The sequence below is a fragment of the Sporothrix brasiliensis genome, assembly GCF_000820605.1.
Source record: "Sporothrix brasiliensis 5110 chromosome Unknown Cont20, whole genome shotgun sequence".
NCBI lineage: Eukaryota > Fungi > Ascomycota > Sordariomycetes > Ophiostomatales > Ophiostomataceae > Sporothrix > Sporothrix brasiliensis.
In genome coordinates, this window is record NW_024467139.1 from 2,914,725 (window position 1) to 2,937,165 (window position 22,441).

The 22,441-nt window shown below is 40.5% G+C and overlaps 4 protein-coding genes across 4 annotated transcripts; all 4 read left to right on the plus strand.

The window, feature by feature from the left end:
- Window positions 1–1,532: 1,532 nt before the first annotated feature.
- SPBR_09008 (uncharacterized protein) lies at window positions 1,533–2,126 on the plus strand (the record flags this gene model as incomplete). The annotated part of the gene is made up of 2 exons (XM_040767134.1): window positions 1,533–1,647; window positions 2,005–2,126. The coding sequence occupies 2 exons, from the start codon at window positions 1,533–1,535 to the stop codon at window positions 2,124–2,126; spliced, it is 237 nt and encodes a 78-aa protein (XP_040616790.1).
- Window positions 2,127–2,235: 109 nt separating this feature from the next.
- Window positions 2,236–2,727, plus strand: SPBR_09011 (uncharacterized protein; the record flags this gene model as incomplete). Its single annotated transcript, XM_040767137.1, has 1 exon — window positions 2,236–2,727. The coding sequence occupies one exon, from the start codon at window positions 2,236–2,238 to the stop codon at window positions 2,725–2,727; it is 492 nt and encodes a 163-aa protein (XP_040616791.1).
- A 13,625-nt stretch (window positions 2,728–16,352) lies between these two features.
- Window positions 16,353–16,598, plus strand: SPBR_08033 (uncharacterized protein; the record flags this gene model as incomplete). The annotated part of the gene is made up of 1 exon (XM_040766283.1): window positions 16,353–16,598. One exon carries the CDS (start codon window positions 16,353–16,355, stop codon window positions 16,596–16,598), a length of 246 nt encoding a protein of 81 aa, XP_040616792.1.
- A 4,737-nt stretch (window positions 16,599–21,335) lies between these two features.
- SPBR_07536 (2,3-dihydroxybenzoate decarboxylase) lies at window positions 21,336–22,403 on the plus strand (the record flags this gene model as incomplete). The annotated part of the gene is made up of 1 exon (XM_040765790.1): window positions 21,336–22,403. The coding sequence occupies one exon, from the start codon at window positions 21,336–21,338 to the stop codon at window positions 22,401–22,403; it is 1,068 nt and encodes a 355-aa protein (XP_040616793.1).
- Window positions 22,404–22,441: the final 38 nt, after the last annotated feature.

Genomic DNA, 22,441 nt, shown 5'->3' on the forward strand with positions numbered 1-22,441 from the left:
AATTTCGTCGAAGGATAAATTCTTTAAAGAGATACGTTTAGTGTCCGTAAAGATACAACTAAACTATTACTATACGAAACTAATAAAGTATTATCTTTAAATATTTAACACGAATACTTTTAAGTAACGTAAAACTATATACTAAAGTTTATTAATAAAGTTAAAAATATTTATATAAATAAATATTTTACTATCGGTAATAAAACCGGTTTAATTAAGATCGTTACGGGATAAATCGAAAAAACCGATCCGTTCGGGTTTAAAATACTAAAGGTTATTATATAGTAACGACGATCGATAACGGGTATTTTTAAAAGATTTAAATAAATAAATATTATCGTTTTTTAAATAACGGTGGTTTAATAAATTAACGAGTGGTATTATATTAGTTATTAAAAATATATACTTTTAAAGTTAAATATATTTTATAATAAATATATTACGAAGAATAACGGGAATATTATTATTAACCGGATTAATAATATTAATAGTTTATTTATTAACGACTCGAGTAAAGACCGGACTTATATTAAAAGTATATTATTCGAACGGGTTAAAGATAATTAGTTAAAAAGTTATTATATTAAAGTCGATAAACCGTAATACTTTAAAAGTAATATAAAGGTTTATTTATATAAATTTACGACGGATTATTACTAATAAAAAAGATAAAAGAATAATATTTATAGTCGAAAAAAACGGTACTTAATTCGGATTAAAAATAATTTATATTATTAAAGTAATTAAAACGAGTTTACGGAAAAGGGTAACGATAAATTATTAAAAGTAAAACGATAAAGTAATAATAAAAAAAGGTGTAAAAATAACATAGTCGATTAAAAGTAAAAGTGTTTAAAAAAATAGTAGTAGTATTAAATTCGAATCTTTAACTCTTCGTTAATAACGGATAATTATTATTAAAAAAAAGTTTTAAGTAATTTAATTATAATTAAAAGTTTAAAGGATAAATAAAAAGTAAAGATTCGAGAAATAAAACTTTCTTCGAACGAAAAAAAAGGTTTTATAAACCTCCCGTATAAAAGTAACAAGAGTTATTTAAATTTCTTTTAAAGAATTATTTTTATAAATTATATAATAATACATATAAACGTTAATATAAAGAAAATTTCTTATTAATTAAAGTTATCGTAACGGAGTTACTACTATTATTATAAAATAATAATTAAAAATAACTTGATTATTTTCAATCTATCTAAGATCCTTCGGATCAACTAATCTATAATATCTTCCCCCCTCTTCCCCAACGGATATGCTATCCGTTGGGAGGGGGACAAGTCACGTGTGGATCCTTATAGATCACACGTGACAAATCCGCTTGAGCGCCAGCCGTGCACAAAACGCACATTAGTCCGGTCACTCTGTGGAAAATCCTGGAGACAGACTAGCCCGCCCAACTGCTTAGTAATTAATATGGGTTTACCTCGTCTCCGCTACTCCGTACAGAGTTAGGGAGCTAAAGAGAGTGGTTGAGCATACTTACTGACTTGAGCACACAACCATCCTCAACTTCGATGCCCCAGCCGATCCTCCTTGCATCGTCCAGCTTCACTGCCATCCTCTGCCCGATCTCTTCGGCACACCTGGCGCCTCCACAGCAGCGACCGTGCTGGCCCTGTCCCGTCAAGAGTTAGAAGCTCGCGTGCTACACCGTGTCAAAGCAGACAACGGATTCTGCCACACGATCATCGGTGCTGTCTTCGCCGCTGTCCCGTCCAACAGCGTGTACTGCTCCCGCCGCGCACGCCTCCCCGACCTCCGCCAATAGGACATTGTCCTCCTACGATTCATTCATCACGGCGGGCACCGGCTGAAAGCCCAACTGCATCGGTTGTCGTCACGCTTTACTCTACATCATCGGTCCTAAACAGCCCACCTCCAGCGATCCACACAGTAAGAATGGTTCCTATCTCAGCGCAGCGCCTACGCCGACGCTAGGCTACAACTGCCGTCTCTGGTTTTGGCCTTATGCTAATAAATGCACAGACGCCGGGGGAGGCACACGCAACGAGGCAGATTGCGCTCCTAGCCGGGGTCTGGACGACGTCGGTGCAGCATCACTCTCCCACCCCGTTCTAGCCGACCTTGGCCCGTCCCGTGGCTCCTAATAATTTAATACCGAATTTTATTTTCGAGTCCCTTCCCCCGTCTCTCTCTCTTATTCCCTGGCTTACCAAACCCATTAACGACTTACCACCATCGATCCCCAACATAACGATGGAGCATGCTGAGAGTGGGAGGATCGCGAAACGGGTAGTTGTTGTCGTTTCGCGCAAGAGCCGGTATTGGGCTACGGCATGGGCTTCCAGCGAGGGCTTAATTGCCGTTGCATTTCGACTTCTGCAAGTTGAGCGGCTGATTCCATCTGACGCCCAGAATAACCCTTCAACAGTCACATTTATAGCGAAGGAGAGATGGGACCTCCGAACATATCTTGTCTTCGACATCTTTCACGATACCTACAATGCCGACGAGGCACACATTCCGGGCCGGAACGATCTGCCAGTTATCTCGGTCTTCCTTGGGGAGAAGAAGGAGAGTGCAGGCATCGCAGGCAGGCCTACGGCGAACAAAGTCAACACCGATATTAGAGCTCTTCACAACTCGACTGGCCCAGGGAGCAGGCCACCATTTACTGTCGACCACATCGACGGGCAAGTTCCGTTCTACCCCAACCCGCGAACATCTTACGCAACCAGCACATCGTAATGAATTGGCATGGAACAACATCACTATCTACTAGGAAGTCGTACGCTTCTGGGAAAATTACTAGATTCTAGACCAGGTGAAACAGCGGACTAATTTTGTACGCTATTAATATTTTCCGTCCACATGCTAATAATTAAGCTGATGTATTATTACTCTTAATAACCCCCCCAACCCCCAAGCCTTAAGAGATACCCTGCCGTCGATCGCCGCGTCTACATGGACTCTGGCGTGGGAATGCTGCAAGTACCACACACGTCAGTCACGTCCGTAATGTTCGAGCCGTCGTTGGCGGGATCGTGTTGGGTGGCATCTGCGCAGGTAACAGTGCGTTCGACCTTCATCAAGGCGCCGCATCTGCCGCAGGTAGTCCGCGTGAAATGGCACATATCTTTAAAACCCTTCTTCAAACGAGGGGCTGATAAGATAGCCAAACCTAGAGATCTGGGCTCTCGAGATAATGGAAGGAGGTGCGCACGTCGCCAATACTGCGAGTAAGAAAGAGGAGAGCTCGAGTGGAGTAGGACTCCGCTGGAAATGAGAAGGATGGCAGAGAGTGAGCCGATACTTATGCACGGCGCATCGTAGTCCGGAGGTTGAGGTGGAGAGTTGAGATCGTGACGCCTGGGAGACTGGATTTGGTTGCGATGTAGGGCGGGCAAGCAATTTTGAAGGGTGTTGAGGAAAACGTGCCTGGTGTCCTGGTACCTTTTGTTGGTTGACCGTCTGCGCTAATTAAATCCCGGACATCACTGAGGGGCCGACCAGACCAAAACAGAATTACCCCGCAACGTCGGGCGCCAAGCATCTTCCCGAGCCCGTCTTCCGCAAGCACATACACTTACAGGGGAATTCTTTGTTCCAGCATGCTCCTGTATGAGGCGTATACCGCGAGAGGCCGCGCTCGAGGACGATGGAGGCCACGCGAGCGATATGGCTACGCAGTTGAATGTACATGGCGAGGAAGGTCGCTCGCGAGGCCGACAAGCCACCATGGTCTCGCCAGCCAAACGAGGCCTCAAGAGTGCAATTCACGGACGAATCTACGACAGTCCGTAGATTCTCAATCACTCGTAGTGGAGAAAGGCGAGGCGAGGTCTCGCGAGCGGGGAAAGGCGATTACATACACAACGAGACTATTTCAATCTTCGTCGAAGCGGAGAAACGATATTCACTCTTCCGGCCTCTTGGGAATCGAGCCGGCAGATGATGTCGCATCGAGCCAGCAGCAAAAGACAGATGGCCTAGAACGCCCTCTGCTGCCACCGTCAGCCTCGCCGATTAGCAATAAGAGTGATGCCGGTGACGAGGTTGCGCCAGGTCCAGAGCAGGAAGTGCCTGTTCAGGAGCATTCTTTAATGTCGTCACCTAGTCCGTCGTGGCTGCGGCAATCACCTGTGTTAGAGGCTCCACAAAGATCCAATTGGAAGGTTTAAATTTGTAAGACTTTTAAGTCGTCTAAGGCTACTTGTTAATAAAACATTTCATTCCACGCTCCACCGGGCTATACTTGGAACACTTCCATGATGGCCATGGATAATGTTCATTAAGACCGCCAACGCATCCACGTCCCAACCATCTGCGATCACGGTGCCCACCGAGGATTCATGCCAACAAGCCTTCGACGTGACATCGAAAAACCTAGAGGCTAATTTCAAATGCTTAGAGGAGACTTTCATTCGTATTTCTGGTTGATTCGGTGGGAACTCAGAATCGAGGTGGGAGTTTTCGGGAGTTCCTTCTTCGTCGGATGCTTCGTATAATGCGGGTGCTGCTTCTTTGGCGGGAGCCTGAAAGGGGTCTCCGAAGGCGGATGCTCTGAAGGCGGGTGCTCCGAAGATTGATGTTGTAGAGGCGGAAAAAGGTCCGGCGGGATCAACGTCTTTAAACGAAGGCCTGAATCGCGTTTCCCGGTCCAAGGGCGCAGGTTCGTCGTCCTCGTACCATACCTTCAATGGGGCGTTTGGGTTGAAAAGAGTCAAGAAGATGTCTCCTTCGGGATCAAATATATATGGTATCTCATCCATGATGCATGGATCGACGGCGAGTCTCAGACATGGAGGCAGAAACGCCTTCACAATGTCTGTTATCGTCTTATGTTTTGGGGGATGGGGATGAGGGGTGCTAACTTGAGGAGTCTGGCTGCGCTTTGTGTTCTAACTTCTTCTTCTGGTTTGTCTATGCTTACGACGTTTGCTGCCTAATGGTTCAAAAAAAGTCTGCAGCTGATTTGTAGAGCACAAAAACTATAACCAATTATATTCGAGGAACGTAAGTTTGGTGGCGGGTAGACTTGTGCGTTGCTGCACATGTTTCTTTGTGGTAAGTCATGAGGAGTATACGGTGCCATTTAAATCGACGCTGGTTTTGGGTTGGGTGTTACTGCAGCGCTAAATGGCGGAAGTCAAGTCGCTTCCACCTCCCTACATATATCCCCACTAACGGCAGTTCCCGCGTATCGCCTTTGGCCCACTCAGCGCACCACGCCTTTCTCAGCGGACCGCCTGTGCTGCCCATCCAACCCCCGTCTGCCCACAACGTCACTGTCGCGCTCGACCCGCAAGCCGCCCAGGCCCTTACGGAGCTACAGCCGTCTACGGCGTGGTCCTCTGCGACAAGGAGTACTGCTCACGCTGGGGAGAGCGGCCACAGTCGGAGGGCGAGCAGTCGCTGCCGCTCCTGTTACGAAGGGCGTGTTGCGGTGCGCTGTGCCTTCAGCAGCCACTCTGAAAAGCAGCGCGTGTAACAGCTCTGTGCCCCTGGGCTCTGCCTCGAGATGGGCGCCCTGGCCAAAAAGAAACCTACATGGAAAATTCTTAGTAAAAAAAATATCAACGAGGAAAAAAAAAGAAGGAAAGGGGGAACGGCGCGAGCGGCCCTGCTGGAAGAGCCAACTAGGGGGAGACGCGTTGGGGTAGGGTAGGGCTTGTGCATCTATTGGGAGCCGTAGGTTGGCCTACGACCACGTGGTCTTTCCAATGGCCAAAACGGCCAATCAGAGTGCGCGAAGGGGTGTGAAAAGTTTGCGAAGATTTGTATGTTTTTTTCTTGACGCTCCTCAGGGCGAACACTTTGGAACAACCAAGAGAGATTGGCCACCACTTTGACCGGTGTTAGGGTCCCACAGTCCCAGTTGGCGGGTCGTTGGTGTTGTCGTTGCTGCTGCCACCATCGCTGGCCGCGCTGCCGCCTGGCACTCGACCGGGACTTGCTATTCACCATGGTCGACGACAACGGCGTTTGGGCAGTGGCCTGGCTGCTAGCGTGGCGGGGTGCCTACGCCGCTCGTGGGCCCAGCGTCCTCCCGCCGTGGTGATGTTCGGGCGAGGCCCAAGGGGTGGAGCCTTGCAGGGAGCCTAATAACTAGGCTGGCCACGAAGGAAGCAAGCTTCACAGCCATGGGGAGAAAGATGAAAAGACGTAAAAGAACCCAAGAATAATGTTCCTGTGATGAAGTTGCACTCTCACATTTGCCGACCCAATCTACCCTCCCACCCACCAAACGATGCCCTTCCCTCCCAGGGCGCCGTCAAACTTTCTGTCATGTATCTCCTTAGTGGCCAAAATATGACTTTTTTCAGCCGCATCTCGTAATTGGTCAATACCCCTACACGTGACCCATAGGTACATTGAAATAAATTACCCCCCCACCTAAAAATAAGTCACACCTGTTCAACCCTCTTTCCAACACCTGAATCTGCCCCTCGATACTATTACGCCCAACAGTCTCTTTTTGAATTTTGATATAACGTAACGCCGTACTATTAGTATCCCGAGTTAATTCGGGCCTTTTAAGGTAAGGCCTTGGTTAATTAAGGCTCGAAAATTAATATATTACGTTTTTTCGATGAGTAATAGGTATAAAATTACCGTTTTCATAGTCGAATTACCGTGTGTTATATATTATCGGGAGTGTAAATAAAAGGTACGTCCGTTTAGTTTACGTACTTATAAAGGACGACCTTTTAACCGAATTAGGTGAATATTTAATTAAAAAGAAGTTTTCGAAAGTCGTCGTAAATATTTACTTTTTAATTTTAACCGTTATACCGGTAAAAGAGGTATAAATTCGTTATTAAAATTTTAAAAAGAAAAAAAAAAAGAAACGTTTATTAACTATATTACGTTTAAACGTAATACGTTACTAGTTTCGAAATATTAAGTAACGGAACAAAAAGTTATTATAAGTGGTTATAAGATAAGTCTTCACAATAAATTAGTTAATAAAAAGCATTAGTTTCGAGGGCGAAGGTAGGTGTGTATTGTAACAAAGACTAATTCTTACCCCTTCTTCCTAAAGGGAAGAAGGGAGTCCTCTTATTTAAAGAGAAAGGTTTTTCACTAGTGTGGTGTTAACGTGTGGTTAAGGACTAGTTATACCGTGTTTTATTATATAAACCTAGTTACTTGATTCGTGGTTTTTAGTTACGAATCGACTATAATAAAAGTAAAGTCTTATATATATTACGATTTAAAATACTTTATAATAATATAAGTTTTAAATAATAATATAATATAATATATAATAAATAATTATTAATTTTATAAACTATTTATATAAACTTAAGGTCGAAGAAAAGGTTTAATATAGTCGTTATATAGTTTATTTAAGTAGTACGTAACTTAATATAATATTAAACTTTTATAAAAAAAGTTTATACGTAATATTTATTAAACGGTAACGAAAAATAATTTTCGTTTTTATTAATAAATATTATAATATATTACTTAATAAATAAAAACGTTATAAAAATAAACGGTAATAATATATAAAATAAACGGTAACTTATATTAAATCCGTTAAAAAAATAATATTAAAAATAAAAGAAATAAACGAAAAAGATAAATAATAATACGGTTTAAATATCGTTAATATTTATTTTTATAAACGTTAAGTCTTAAAGTACGAATATTAATATAATAATACGACACCGTAATAACGTCGTCGTAAACGGTCTAGTTTAACCGAGACGTAAAAAAAGGTAAGGCCGGATAAACGTAACGACGGTTTAAACTTAAAGACGTGTTAATAAAGACGAACGGGTGGTATCTCGAAGGTTTTATTAAGATTAAAAGTATATTAAACGGTTTAAAAAGACGGTTATATATTATATAAGTCGATTATTAAGTTAATTCGTCGAGTATTACGTTAATAGGTTTACGAATATTATTATTCGAGTTAAAGTGATTAATAATATATTTTAATAGTTATTTAAAATATTTTAAATTTCGGTTACTTTATTTTATAAGATTTATACCGTATTACGGACTCTCGTAACGTTTTTAATTATTCTTTATAAGGTCGTAGTATTATCGAGTATTTAGTTTAATAAGGTTTATAATATTTATTAAATCGATATTAACGTATTAATAAGTACCGTCTTCGTTTTTACTTAAAAGGTGTTTATTACACTTAAACGTAGTACGTTACTAACTTTAAGATATTAAATAACGGAATAAAAAGTAAAGTCTTATATATATCACGATTTAAAATACCTTATAATAGTATAAGTCTTAAATAATAGTATAATATAATATATAATAAATGATTATTAATTTTATAAACTATTTATATAAACTTAAGGTCGAGAAAAGGTTTAATATAACCGTTATATAGTTTAATTAAACGGTACGTAACTTAACGTAATATTAAACTCCCGTAAAAGGAGTTTACGTGTAATATTTATTAAACGGTGGTGAAAAATAATTTTCGTCCTTTACCGGTAAATACCGTAATATATTACTTAGTAAATAAAAAATTTTATAAAAAATAAACGGTAATAACGTATAAAAGGACGGTAACTTATATTAAATCCGTTAAAAAAAATAATATTAAAAATTAAAGAAATAAACGGTAAAAATAAATAATAATACGGTTTAAATATTATTAATATTTATTTTTATAAACGTTAAGTCTTAAAATATTAACGTCGACGTAATAGTATAATATTATAATAACGTCGTCGTAAACGGTCCGGTTTAATTAAAGTGTAACGAAGGACGGGACCGGGTAAACGTAACGACGGTTTAAACTTAAAAACGTATTAGTAAAAACGAACGGGTAGTGTCTCGAAGGTTTTACCGAGATTAAAAGTATACTAAACGACTTAAAAAGACGGTTATATATTATACGAACCGATTAATAAGTTAATTTATCGAGTGTTACGTTAATAAATTTATAAATACTAGTATTTAAGTTAAAGTAATTAATAATATACTTTAATAATTATTTAAAATATTTTAAATCTCGGTTACTTTATTTTATAAAATTTATACCGTATTACGGACTCTCGTAACGTTTTTAACTATTTTTTATAAAACTACGACGTTATCGAGTATTTAATTTAATAAGGTTTATAAAGTTTATTAAATCGGTACTAATTTATTAATAAGTACCGTTTTCGTTTTTACTTAAAAAGTGTCGGTTTACTTTTAAATTACCGTATTAATAAACGTTAACGACTTTTAATTTAAAACGGTGGTTTTTTAAAGTTTATTTAACGATATAAAAGACGGGTTTCTTTTAACGTTAAACGTCGTTAAAAAGTATTAAAAGTTCGTATTAAATAAACTCGTAAGTATAAAGAACGGATAAAAAAACGATTCGTTAAAGATTTTAATAACGATTATTATTATATAAAAAAACGGGTTTACTATTTTTTTATTATTAATTATAACCTTGTTTTTATATATAAAAATATACTTATAACGAGTACGTTAAATAAAAGTAAATTAAAAGACTAATCGGTCGTTTTTAATAACTTTCGTAATATATTATAAAACCGTAATAATATTAAAAAAACTTTAAAAAAAAGGTTACTTTAATACGTACGAATATCTCGTTTTTATATAACGTATAATATTACCCGTTACTTATTATATTAATTATATTAAGTAACTTAAACCGTAATATAACGTTTATAAGTAATTTTCTTTTATTAGTTAAAAATTTCCTTATAACCGAACGGACCGTCGTACGACTTTAAAAGGTAACCGGGGTTTATTAAATCTAGTTAAAAATTAAATTTAACCGGTCGTTATTCGATTATAAGTCTTTAAAAAAAAAGAGATAAAAACGGTAAACGTTATAAAAGACCGTCGTAAAGTATATCTTTTTTAACTTACGTTTAATAAGTATAATCGGTATAATAGTCTTCGTAGTAGTTTAATTTTAGTTATCGGGTTTTTCGTTATAATTATTATAATTTATATCGATCTTATTATTATTATTGTTATTTTTATAACCCGTATTATCGTTTTTATTATTATTACCGATATTTTAACTATTATCGACGTTATTATCGTTATTATTTATAAATTTTATATTAAGGTCGTTTTAAGTAACTATAATTAAATTAATAACGACTTTATCGACGATTACGAATAAACGATATTAACGGTAAATACGATAATCGTTATTTTATTTTAATTAACGTTTTAACCGGTGTTATCGTTTTAAAAGATTATAATAATAAGTGAAAATATAAGGTTTAAAAAAAGTCTTAGTTTATTATTTTATAAAGTAAAAGGAAGGACTTTTATATATTATATTTTAATAAAAAAGAGAGTATAGTAAAAAGTACGGGATATTATAGTATTTATAAACGACGTAGTGGTTATATTTTACTTAAAAAGGTACGATAGTAAATATATATTTTTAATAAAAAAGTATACGTATTTAAAAGGTTATAAAATATATAATAATAAATAAAAGAATAAAACGTACGGTAAAAGAGTAAATAAAGTATTAAAAAAAGTTTTATTATATTAAATAACCGTATTACGGTTATTCGTAACGGTACTAAGTAATATAAGACCGTTTATTTATAAGGACGATATAAAGTAAAAGTAAATATATAAAGTAAACGGTAATAAATTACGTATAAACGGTATTAAAATATTATTATTCTTTATATAATAGTTATTAATATCCTCGTAACGACTTTTAAAACGGTTTAAAAGACGATAGTTTATTTTTAAAGGTTACCGTTTTAAACGGTCTTTTTTACCGGTATTTAAGTTATAAAAGTATCGTAATAGTATTCCGTTACTCGTTCGTTAAGTTATTAGTATTAGTAACGTAGTTACTTATATTTAATACGTTTTATAAATATACCGTAATATCGGGGTATATTACGTCGTAATCGTTTATTAATTCGTTAACGTCGTCGAGAAGTAACTTTTAATTAATAAACTAATCGTTATAATATAAGTAACTTAACTATTTAATTAAATAGTTTACCGTAAAAGTTTAACGAGTACGACGGAGTCGATATACGTATTATAAGTGATTATAAAATAAGTCTTTATAATAGATTAGTTAATAAAAAGTATTAGTTTCGAGGGTAAAGGTAGGTGTGTATTGTAACAAAGACTAATTCTTACCCCTTCTTCCCTTTGGGAAGAAGGGAGTCCTTTTATTTAAGGAGAAAGGCTTTTCACTAACGTGGCGTTAACGTGTGGTTAAGGACTAGCCATACCACGCCCTATTATATAAGCCTAGTTATTTAATTCGTAACCTTCGGCCACGAATCGATTATAATAACGTTACTTATATTTATAATATATTACGTTTAAACCGACGGATTATTTAAAAGGAAAAACTAAACTATCGAGATCGTTTTACGGTTTTATTATACCGAGAGTCTCGATACTTTATAAATAAATATTATTCCGGTATTATAATTTTAATTAAATAATATAAAGTTATTAATTATTAATTACTCGTTAAACGAGTTTATACTTAGTTTTTATCCGTTTAGTTTTATTAATTTAATAGTATTTATAAAAACGAATAAACGGATTATTAAAACGACATCGATTTAACGTTGTATTTATTAAAAGAATATTATAAACCTTATTAATATCGTAAATATATAAACTAAGTTTTAATATAATAAAAAACACCGTTTAATAAAATATATAGTCGGTAATAAAGTTTTTATCCGTTTATATTATAATTACTACTTATTAAAAAGGTTAAAATTAAAATTTAATTAATAATACATTAAACTTTTTTAAATCTTTAAACGTATCGGGAAGTAAGTATACCGACTCGATATCCCGACCGTATAAAATATCTACTTTATACTTAACGTAGTATACTTATATAAAACCTTTACTAAACCGGATCCTTTTAAACGTATAATACCGTTATTAAGTTTTATAACGTAAAATAACGTACCCGGTATAAATAACGAGAATAACCGTTATATAGTCGAACGAATTATCGTATATCGACTCCGTTATACTCGTCGGACTTTTATAATAAACTACTTAGTTAAATAATTAAACTACTTATATTATAACGACTAGTTTATTAACCGAGAGTTACTTTTTAACGGAGTTAACGAATTAATAAACGATTATAACGTAATACACTTTAATATTACGGTATATTTATAAAACGTATAAAATATAAGTAATTACGTTATTAATACCGATAATTTATCGAACGAGTAAAGGAATACTATTATAATACTTTTATAACTTAAACGTTAATAAAGAAAACCGTTTAAAACGGTAACCTTTAAAAATAAACCACCGTTTTTTAAACCGTTTCGAAAGTCGTTATAAAGATATTAATAACTATTATATAAAGAATAATAGTATTTCGGTACCGTTTATACGTAATTTATTACTGTTTACTTTATATATTTACTTTTACTTTATATTGTCCCGATAAATAAACGGACTTATACTACCTAGTATCGTTATAAATAATTATAATACGGTTATTTAATATAATAAAACTCGTTTTAATACTTTATTTACTCTTTTACCGTATTTTTTATTCTTTTATTTACCTTTTTTACGTATATTTAAATTTATATTATTATATTTTAAATAATCCTTTTTAAATTATTTATTAAATATTCTTTTTATTTACTTTTATATTATAACTTTTATTTACCGTTATATACTTTATAATCTTTTAAATACGTATACCTTTTTATTAAAAACGTATATTTATTATCGTACCTTTTTAAATAAAATATAATTACTACGTTGTTTATAAATATTATAATATCCCGTACTTTTTACTACACTCTCTCTTTTATTAAAATATAATATATAAAAGTCCTTTTTTTACTTTATAAAATAATAAACTAAAACTCTTTTTAAACTTTATATCTTTATTTATTACTATAACCTTTTAAAACGATAATACCGATTAAAACGTTAGTTAAAATAAAATAACGGTCGTCGTATTTACTATTAATATCGTTTAAACCGTTTTTATAATCGTTAATAAAGTCGTTATTATTATAACCGATTCGTGACCGAAGGCTACGAATCAAGTGACTAGGTTTATATAATAAGGCGCGGTGTAGTTGGTCCCTAACCACACGTTAACGCCACACTAGTGAAAAGCCTTTCTCCTTAAATAAAAGGACTCCCTTCTTCCTACCGGGAAGAAGGGGTAAGAATTAGTCTTTATTATAATACACACTTACCTTCGCCCTCGAAACTAATACTTTTTATTAACTAATCTATTATAAAGACCTATTTTATAATCACTTATAAAAACTTATTTTATAATCACTTATAATAGTTATTAACTTAATTATAATTATTTAAAATAACTTTAATATAAAATTTATAAATAATAACGATAATAACGTCGACGACGGTTAAAATATCGGTAATAATAATAAAGACGATAATACGGGTTATAAAAATAACGACGATAATAACGAGATCGATATAAATTACGATAATTATAACGAAAAACCCGATAATTAAGGTTAAACTACTACAAAGGTTATTATACTAGTTATACTTATTAAACGTAAGTTAAAAAAGGTATACTTTACGACGGCCTTTTATAACTTCTACCGTTTTTATCTCTTCTTTTTTAAAGACTTATAATCGAATAGTAACCGGTTAAATTTAATTCTTAACTAGATTTAATAAACCCCGACTACTCTTTAAAGTCGTATAACGGTCCGTTTAATTATAAAGAAATTTTTAATCGATAAAAGAAAATTACTTACGAACGTTATATTACGGTTTAAGTTATTTAATATAATTAATACGATAAGTAACGGGTAATATTATACGTCGTATAAAAACGAGATATTTATACGTATTAAAGTAACCTTTCTTTTTTTAAAGTTTTTTAATATTATTACGGTTTTATAATATATTATAAAAGTTATTAAAAATAATCGACCGGTTTTTTAATTTACTTTTATTTAACGTACTTATTATAAATATATTTCCGTATATAAAAATAAAGTTATAATTAATAATAAAAAAACGGTAAACCCGTCTTTTTATATAATAATAATCGTTATTAAAATCTTTAACGAATCGTTTTTTTATCTATTTTTTATACTTACGAGTTTATTTAATACGAACTTTCGATACTTTTTAACGACGTTCGACGTTAAAAGAAACCCGTCTTTTACGTCGTTAAATAAGTTTTAAAAAACTACCGTTTTAAATTAAAAGTCGTTAACGTTTATTAATACGGTAATTTAAAAGTAAATTAATACTTTTTAAGTAAAAACGAGAACGGTACTTATTAATATATTAATATTAATTTAATAAACTTTATAAACCTTATTAAATTAAATACTCGATAATATTACGGTCTTATAAAAAATAATTAAAGACGTTACGGGAGTCCGTAATACGGTGTAAATCTTATAAAATAAAGTAATTAAGATTTAAAATATTTTAAATAACTATTAAAGTATATTATTAACTACTTTAACTCGAGTAATAGTATTTATAAATCTATTAATATAATACGTAATAAGTTAATTTAATAATCGGTTTATATAATATATAACCGTTTTTTTAAACCGTTTAATATACTTTTAATCTCGGTAAAACCTTTAAAATACTACCCGTTCGTTTTTATTAACACGTTTTTAAGTTTAACCCGTCGTTACGTTTACCCGACCCCGTTCTTCGTCGTGTCTCGGTTAAACCGGACCGTTTACGACGACGTTATTACGGTGTCGTACTATTATACTAACGTTAGTATTTTAAGACTTAACGTTTATAAAAATAAATATTAATAATATTTAAACCGTATTATTATTTATTTTTTTATTTATTTTTTTATTTTTAATATTATTTTTTTAACGGATTTAATATAAGTTACCGTTCTTTTATACGTTATTACCGTTTATTTTTTATAAAGTTTTTTATTTATTAAGTAATATATTACGGTATTTACTAATAAAAGACGAAAATTAATTTTCGTCGTCGTTTAATAAATATTACGTATAAACTCCCTTTACGAGAGTCTAGTATTACGTTAAGTCACGTACCGTTTAACTAAGTTATATAACGGTTATATTAAACCATTTCCCCGACCTTAAATTTATATAGATAGTTTATAGAATTAACAATTATTCATTATATATTATATTATACTATTATTTAAGACCTATACTATTATAAGGTATTTTAAATCGTAATATATATAAGACTTTATTTCTTATTCCGTTACTTAGTATCTCGAAGTTAGTAACGTACTACGTTTAAACGTAATAAAGTCTTAAATAATAGTATAATATAATATATAATAAATAATTGTTGATTCTGTAAACTATTTATATAAACTTGAGGTCGGAGAAAAGGTTTAATATAGTCGTTATATAGTTTAGTTAAACGGTACGTGACTTGGCGTGATGTTAGACTCCCGTAAAGGGAGTTTACGCGTGATAATTAAGTTAAGTTAAATTAGTTTACTTTTAACTTTACCCCTTTTTTATTTTTTTTTCTTTAAACTTTTAATTAAAAGTACATTTAAAAAAACGATAATTAATATATAAGAAAGAATAGTTCCTTTAAAATAAAATAAATACGATAAAAGAATAAAGAAAAGATAAAAAAGAATAAAGTAAAAGGGAGAAAAATAAAAAAGATAAAAAAAAGTTAAATAAAAAAGTTTTTTTTTTAAAAAAAAGAGACGATAAACGACTTATAACTTACTACTTTTAAACCGGAGTAGTAAAACCTTAAAATATACGGACTTTTATTTACACAACCTTTTACTCTTCTTCTACCTTCCCGTTTACTATAATAAACCTATAATAAATAATAAATTATCTTTATTTTAAAACACCGAACACTCTCTTTATATTATCTTTAAGGTAGGACAACCTAGTCTATACTAATACCCTTAGTCGTTTAAAACTTAATAAATAATTCAACATTAACGGGATACGCTACTATAAAGACGGGAAAGGATTACAACTACAAGTACAAAGTACTTCAAAAGGACAAAACCCCTCACTGCAAAGGCCGCCAAAAGCAGCGGCCCGCGCCAGCGAAAAGCGGCGGCCACAACTACGCTTTCTCGCTTTAATATGTAAAGGAGAACACACTATTGTGGCGTCCCAATCGGGAAATATGGGGCCACAGTTCGTTGCTGATTGGCCCCGCCCTCACAGCCGCTCTTACGAATGTACGACCGTATATAAATACAGCTCTTTTCTCTCGACGTCTCTCTCTTGTACTCTTGACTTTGGACTAGTTCCGTGTTTGGTCACGTTATTCTGACATGCTGCCTAGGTCCGACCTCACCCCGCCCTTCTTTTTATGAATGTTTTGCCGTTCCTTTTCACATAACTTCTCGAACACGCTGTCCCCGGACACAACGCAGCATGGAACAACCAGGCGCAGGCGCAAGCGGTGGGGCTGACAGCGAAGATGCGAATGCGACAGAATACGTCCGTGACGACGACGGTTACTTGACCACAGTTGAGGAGCTGCGGGAAAGGAAGGACGCCGATGCCTGCCTGGCCAATTCCATCCGGGAAGAGATCCAAGTCCGCGAACGGCTGCGACTCGAATCGCTACGCACCGGAAATCCTGTCGCACATTCCATCCCGCAGGAGGTGTACGACTGAGCTCTCAACGATCCCGACTCGTTGACGAGCAGCGACTGCACTATGATTTTGGCTCGCGGCGACATTTACAGCCGCGCCCTGATTGGCGCAAAGCACTTGTTGACCCAGGCCCAGCGCTACGAAATGATCGGCTGGCCATCGCCTGGTGTTGTCGAGGAACGCATCCGTGCCGCGACCAAGGACATGGACGTCCCGATGAGCACACCGGCCGAGCTTGTGGCAAAATTCGAGCGCGATGGTTCTGATTCTTTGTCGCCTCGAGCGATGCAGCTTTTCGCAAACAATTTCCATCAAGCCGAGCCGGCGGCGGGATACAGAGCACAGAGGATGGCCCATGCTGACGCGATGGCCGTTCCCGGCAACAGTGAGGCCTACAAATTGACACTCAGGGCGGAGGTCTGTCCTTGCAGAGTCTCGACGCCATCATAAAACATTATGTGGACAGCAAGATGAACGAGTCAGGGGAGACAATGCTACAGAACTCCGGTCAGCAATTTGAGCCTATTCCAACAGTTGGGCCGACGGTGGCATCCTCTCAACTCCGTGAATCATCACATCCAGGACAGCCGGCAAGCATTCCGCCTCCACCTCCGCCTCCACCTCCACCAGCACAAATCCCGCCGGTTGCTTTAGCACCTGCTAGTCTTGGTGGGCTGAGTGCTTTCGGTGGCTTCGGGGGTTTCGGTGGCCAAGGAGCTGCCGCTAGCTCTGTCAACTCGAGTCAAAACGAGCCTCAACATCAACAGAATGCCGACCCGCCGAGACGACCTTTTGACTCTGAACCTGGTGGGCCCGTCTCTTATGTCCCTGTCTATCCTCGTGTGCAGCAATTCCCGCTCCCGGACGATCCGACCCGGACGGACCTCTTCCCATTCCTGGGCCGAACCAAGTTTACCGGGTGATTGATGAGATGGCGGACGAGCTCTTGAGAATCAAGGGCGACAACGACTGGGGCGAGGCATATGCGAACATTGTGGCCTCGATGCGCGGTTTTGCTCTGCATTTCAAGTCGTCGCCCGACCTCGAGCTGGGCCCAAGCGAACAACACGAGGAATCCACTCGACAGCGCGCTCGCACGTATCCGCCGGCGCCCCGTCTCCAGCTCGTGCCCAACCCCTTTGGCCTACGTCTGTCGCATGGTGGTGGCAGACTCGTTGGCACACCGAACAGCAAAAGTAAACTGTTGAATCCCGCGGCCACGCAACTGCCGCCTTGGTCGAACTGGAGCCCAATCATTCCACATCAAATGGCACAACCTGTCTACATGCAAACGATCCCCCACGACCAGTATGTGGCGGCCATCAACGAGTGGACGTCCAACGAGGAGGAGGCCCGCAAGCAAGACCTCGCCGAGGGTCGTGAGCCACCGCCATTCCACGAGACGCCTCCTGCTTGGCCGTCGGGGTATTCGCCGAAGCGAGACTTTAACATCTTCCACGAGTCTGTCCAGGACTCGGAAGAGGCCCAGCCTGGCCCAAGGGAGACATCAACTACGCAAGTGAAAAGTGGGAAGCAATGTCAGCAGACGAACAGGCAATCTATGGGAAGCTGTGCGAGGAGAGGCGCAGGTCGGCTTGGTTAGACTCTTTGAACAAACGCAAACGTCCACGTACTTACTGGAAGACGGACGTCTGATTCATGTATTTTATTTCTATTGCACTTATGGAAAAGCTTTTGTTGATTTGTTTTCAACGCTGATTTTTTCTCGGGTTTTTATTTTCCTTTTTTAACGTATTTTGCACAACATGGTTTATTTAACCAAAGTGAAACTACTGAATGCCAGGAAACGGCTTTACATCATCGCAAGGATCTCTCTGCGGAGAATCTCTTCTGCCGACGGCGCGGGTGGATAAACACCGGGTGCGTGGTTCTTTTTTGGTTCTGAAATGCGGAGATATGCTCCTTTCGCCCTCGTTGGTCCTCTCCGCTCCTTTGACACTACTCACAGGCACTTGGCACTGCCGTACAGTCCACATTTGTCAGTCTACCCCATTCTGCAAGCCCTTCCCTCCTTTCCCTCTTTTAGCCCCGTCTTTTATTCTTCGTTACAATGTTCCTTCACCGTAGTGTTTTCTGCATGGAGCCCCGACATCATGCCGATGCAGTTCTGCAGTGGCTGAAGAGCGGGAAGATGCGGAGCATGGGCTGCAGCGTCGTCTGTGTGTCTGTGCCAAGCTGTCTGTGTGTCTATGTCTATGTGCTTGTGTGTCTATGTGTCTTTGTATCTGTCTGCGACCTACTCCATCCGTCTAGTGTATTCTGTCCTCATACGTCGTGTCCATTTATTCTACTTGCTCTGCAAACGAGGGGAGCATTCCGTGTTCTATATTAGTCCTCCTTGCCGAGACTCTGTCCTGCGTCCATCAGATCGTCGTCTACATCTATCTTTCTATCCTTGCATCATTTGTCGTGCAACGCATTGTTCTTTATTTACACACCGCCATCATGGTTGTCTCCATCTCGCCCAAACTGCTCATCAACGGAGAGGTAAATATACTTATAGTCCCATGCCTCTCAACCTCGCTTCACTGGACGTCTACTAACACACATGCCCTCCCCCTCTGCCCAGCTCGTCGAAGCCTCCGACAAGAACACGTTCCCGCTCTACAACCCGGCGACGCGCGACAAGGTCGCCGACGTGCCCGAGGCCAGCGAGCAGGATGCCAACGCCGCCGTCGCCGCTGCCAAGGCTGCGTTCCCTGCGTGGTCGGCCCTGGACCCGTCGGCCCGCGCGGCGCCCTTCCGCAAGCTGGCGGCGCTGCTGCGCCAGCACTCGAGCGAGCTGGCCGAGCTCGAGGCCGTGTCCATGGGCCGGCCGGTCGCGGGGTACTTTGACGCGTTTGCGGCGGCGGGCAACTTTGAGCACTACGCCGAGGCGTGGCCGCACATCCAGGGCCAGTCGAGCCTCAACACGCCCGGCTACGTGACGCTGACGCTGCGGCAGCCCATGGGCGTCGTGGCGGCCATCATCCCGTGGAACGTGCCGCTGCTGTTTCTGTCGAGCAAGGCGGCGCCCGCGCTGATTGCCGGCAACACGGTCGTGCTCAAGTCGAGCGAGAAGGCGCCGCTGACGTCGGCGCGCGTGGCGGCGCTGGTCGTCGAGGCGGGCTTCCCGCCGGGCGTCTTCAACATCCTGTCGGGCCACGGCCTGCCGAGCGGCGCCGTGCTGGCGCGGCACATGGACGTGCGCGCGCTGTCGTTTACGGGCAGCGGCCGCACCGGCCGCCTGATCCAGGAAATGGCCGCGCAGAGCAACCTCAAAAAGGTCACGCTCGAGCTCGGCGGCAAGTCGCCCGCGCTCGTCTTTGCCGACGCCGACATGGACAAGGCCGTCGAGGAGACGGTCAACAGCATCCAGTGGAACTCGGGCCAGGTCTGCATGGCCAACTCGCGCATCTACGTCGAGGCCGCCGCCGCGCCCGCCTTCCAGGAGGCCTTTGCCCGCCGCTTCCAGGCCGTCACCGCCGGCAACCCGCTCGACAAGGCCGTCAACCACGGGCCCCAGGCCGACGAGGTGCAGTACAAGTCCGTGCTGGCCTACATCGAGGAGGGCAAGACCGAGGGCGGCCGCCTCGCGCTCGGCGGCAAGGGCACGCTCGACACGATGGGCGGCTTCTTCGTCGAGCCGACCGTCTTCGTCGACACGCCCGACGCGGCGCGCATCATGAAGGAGGAGGTCTTTGGCCCCGTCGTGCTCATCAACACGTTTGCGACCGAGGACGAGGCCGTCGCGCGCGCCAACGACACCGAGTACGGCCTCTACGCCAGCGTCTACACAAAGTACATTGACCGCGCCCTGCGCATCGCCAAGGCGCTCGAGAGCGGCTACGTCGGCGTCAACTGCACCAGCCCGGCCACCGCCCGCGACCTGCCCTTTGGCGGCTACAAGATGTCTGGCCAGGGCCGCGAGGGCTGGCTGCACAGCCTCGACAACTTTTTGGAGACCAAGAGTGTCATTATCAAGGTGGCGAAGCTGTAGGAGGGAGTCGATAGATTTCGGTAGTACAACGATTTTTGCTACTTTTAAAACTGTACGACATATCACACGACTGCGTATTTATGCAGCCTACGTTAGTGCTGACGCACATAAGACGACGTCTGGAACGTGTCCATGCAGACCGTCAGCAGTCTAAGTCGACGTGTAGAATCAAGGTCGACGGACTCGAACTGTCGCCAATATGGAAACCACGGACATCGCGGGCATCGACAGTCGGCGTCAATCTTCCTGGCCAGCCGACGCATTGATGCTGTGAGGAACCCTGACATTCTGGTACATTGTTGTTCCACGGTGAAATACGACGTACTTACCAATCGTCGGAAGTATCGAGCCGACGACATACGACAGTCCACGACACCAAGTGAGGGGAACGGAACGACGGGAAAGACGGAAAGGAGGAGACGAATGGAAAAGACGGGGTAAAGCGAGCACACTCTACCCCAGTCAGAACAACGGCAGTATCAAAATGAGGAGATGGCAAATCGGCGCCAAGCTCGACCGAAAGTTGGGGTAGTGCTCGAGAAGTCGGAGGATGGTAGTGCACTGGCGACAAGGCGATGCGGATGCCGCTATCATTTCAAAAGTCATGATCAAAAATTAGAGGCAAAATCAAGTCAAATTCAAATCAAATTCAAATCAATTTCAAATCAATTTCAATTTCAAAAACCATTACAAGTCGTTTTCTTAATCGTCTGATTCAACTGCGTCACGAGTTCATAGACTTCCTGTGTTGTTCCACCATGCGCGGCACAGTGGCTATTGAAGAGGCCGTCTTGGACCCCACGGGCATCGCCCGGAACGCCCGTGATGCCACCCTCTTCGCTCCGGCGTACGGCCGCGGCACCGGCACCGACGTCGCCAGCGTCAAGCACCCGCTGACGGCGGCGCTGCTGGACATCCACGAGGCCCGACTGGCCCACATGGACGCCGAGGGCGTCGAGTACATGCTGCTGTCGCTCACGTCGCCCGGGCCCCAGGGCGTGGTCGACCCCGTCGAGGCGCAGAAACTGGCCGTCGAGGCCAACGACTGGCTGGCGGCCGAGGCCCGCAAAGCGCCCACGCGGTTCGGCGCCCTGGCCAGCCTGTCGATGCACTCGCCGGCCGACGCGGCCGCAGAGCTGACGCGGGCCGTGCGCGAGCTGGGGGCCTTTGGCGCCATCCTCAACGACTTTCAGAGCGTTGCCGCGTCGAGCGAGTCGGACCTCGACTCGAACCTGGACGGCCGCCGGTACTACGACGAGCCCGCGTACGACGTCTTCTGGGCCGCCGTGCAGGACCTCGACGTCCCCGTCTACCTGCACCCGCGCTACGCCACCGGCCGCGACCTCGCGGCGCCGCACGGCAAGTACGCCGGCCGCACGCACCTACTGGGCGCCTGCGTGCAGTTCCACCTGGACCTCAGCTTCCACCTCTACGCGCTCTGCTCGAGCGGCGTCTTCGACCGCTTCCCGCGCGTGCAGGTCGTCGCCGGCCACCTCGGCGAGGGCATCCCCTTTAATCTGGTGCGCGCCGACCACTGGTACAACAAGCCCGTCAAGAAGCAGAGCCGGCCTTCCAAGGAAGACTACCGCTACTACTTTACGCACAACGTGTCCATCACGACGTCGGGCAACTTCTCCACGCAGGGGCTCAAGTTCTGCGTCGGCGAGCTGGGCGTCGACCGCTGCCTCTACGCCATCGACTACCCCTACGACTCCGTCAAGGTGGCCCAGGACTGGTGGAAGAGCGTGGACCTGCCGGACGCGGACAAGGAGGCCATTGGCCGCACCAACGCCATCAAGCTGTTTAAACTGCCGTTGGAGTTGTGAGTTGCGGAAAATATCATGCTGGTAATGAATATGTATAT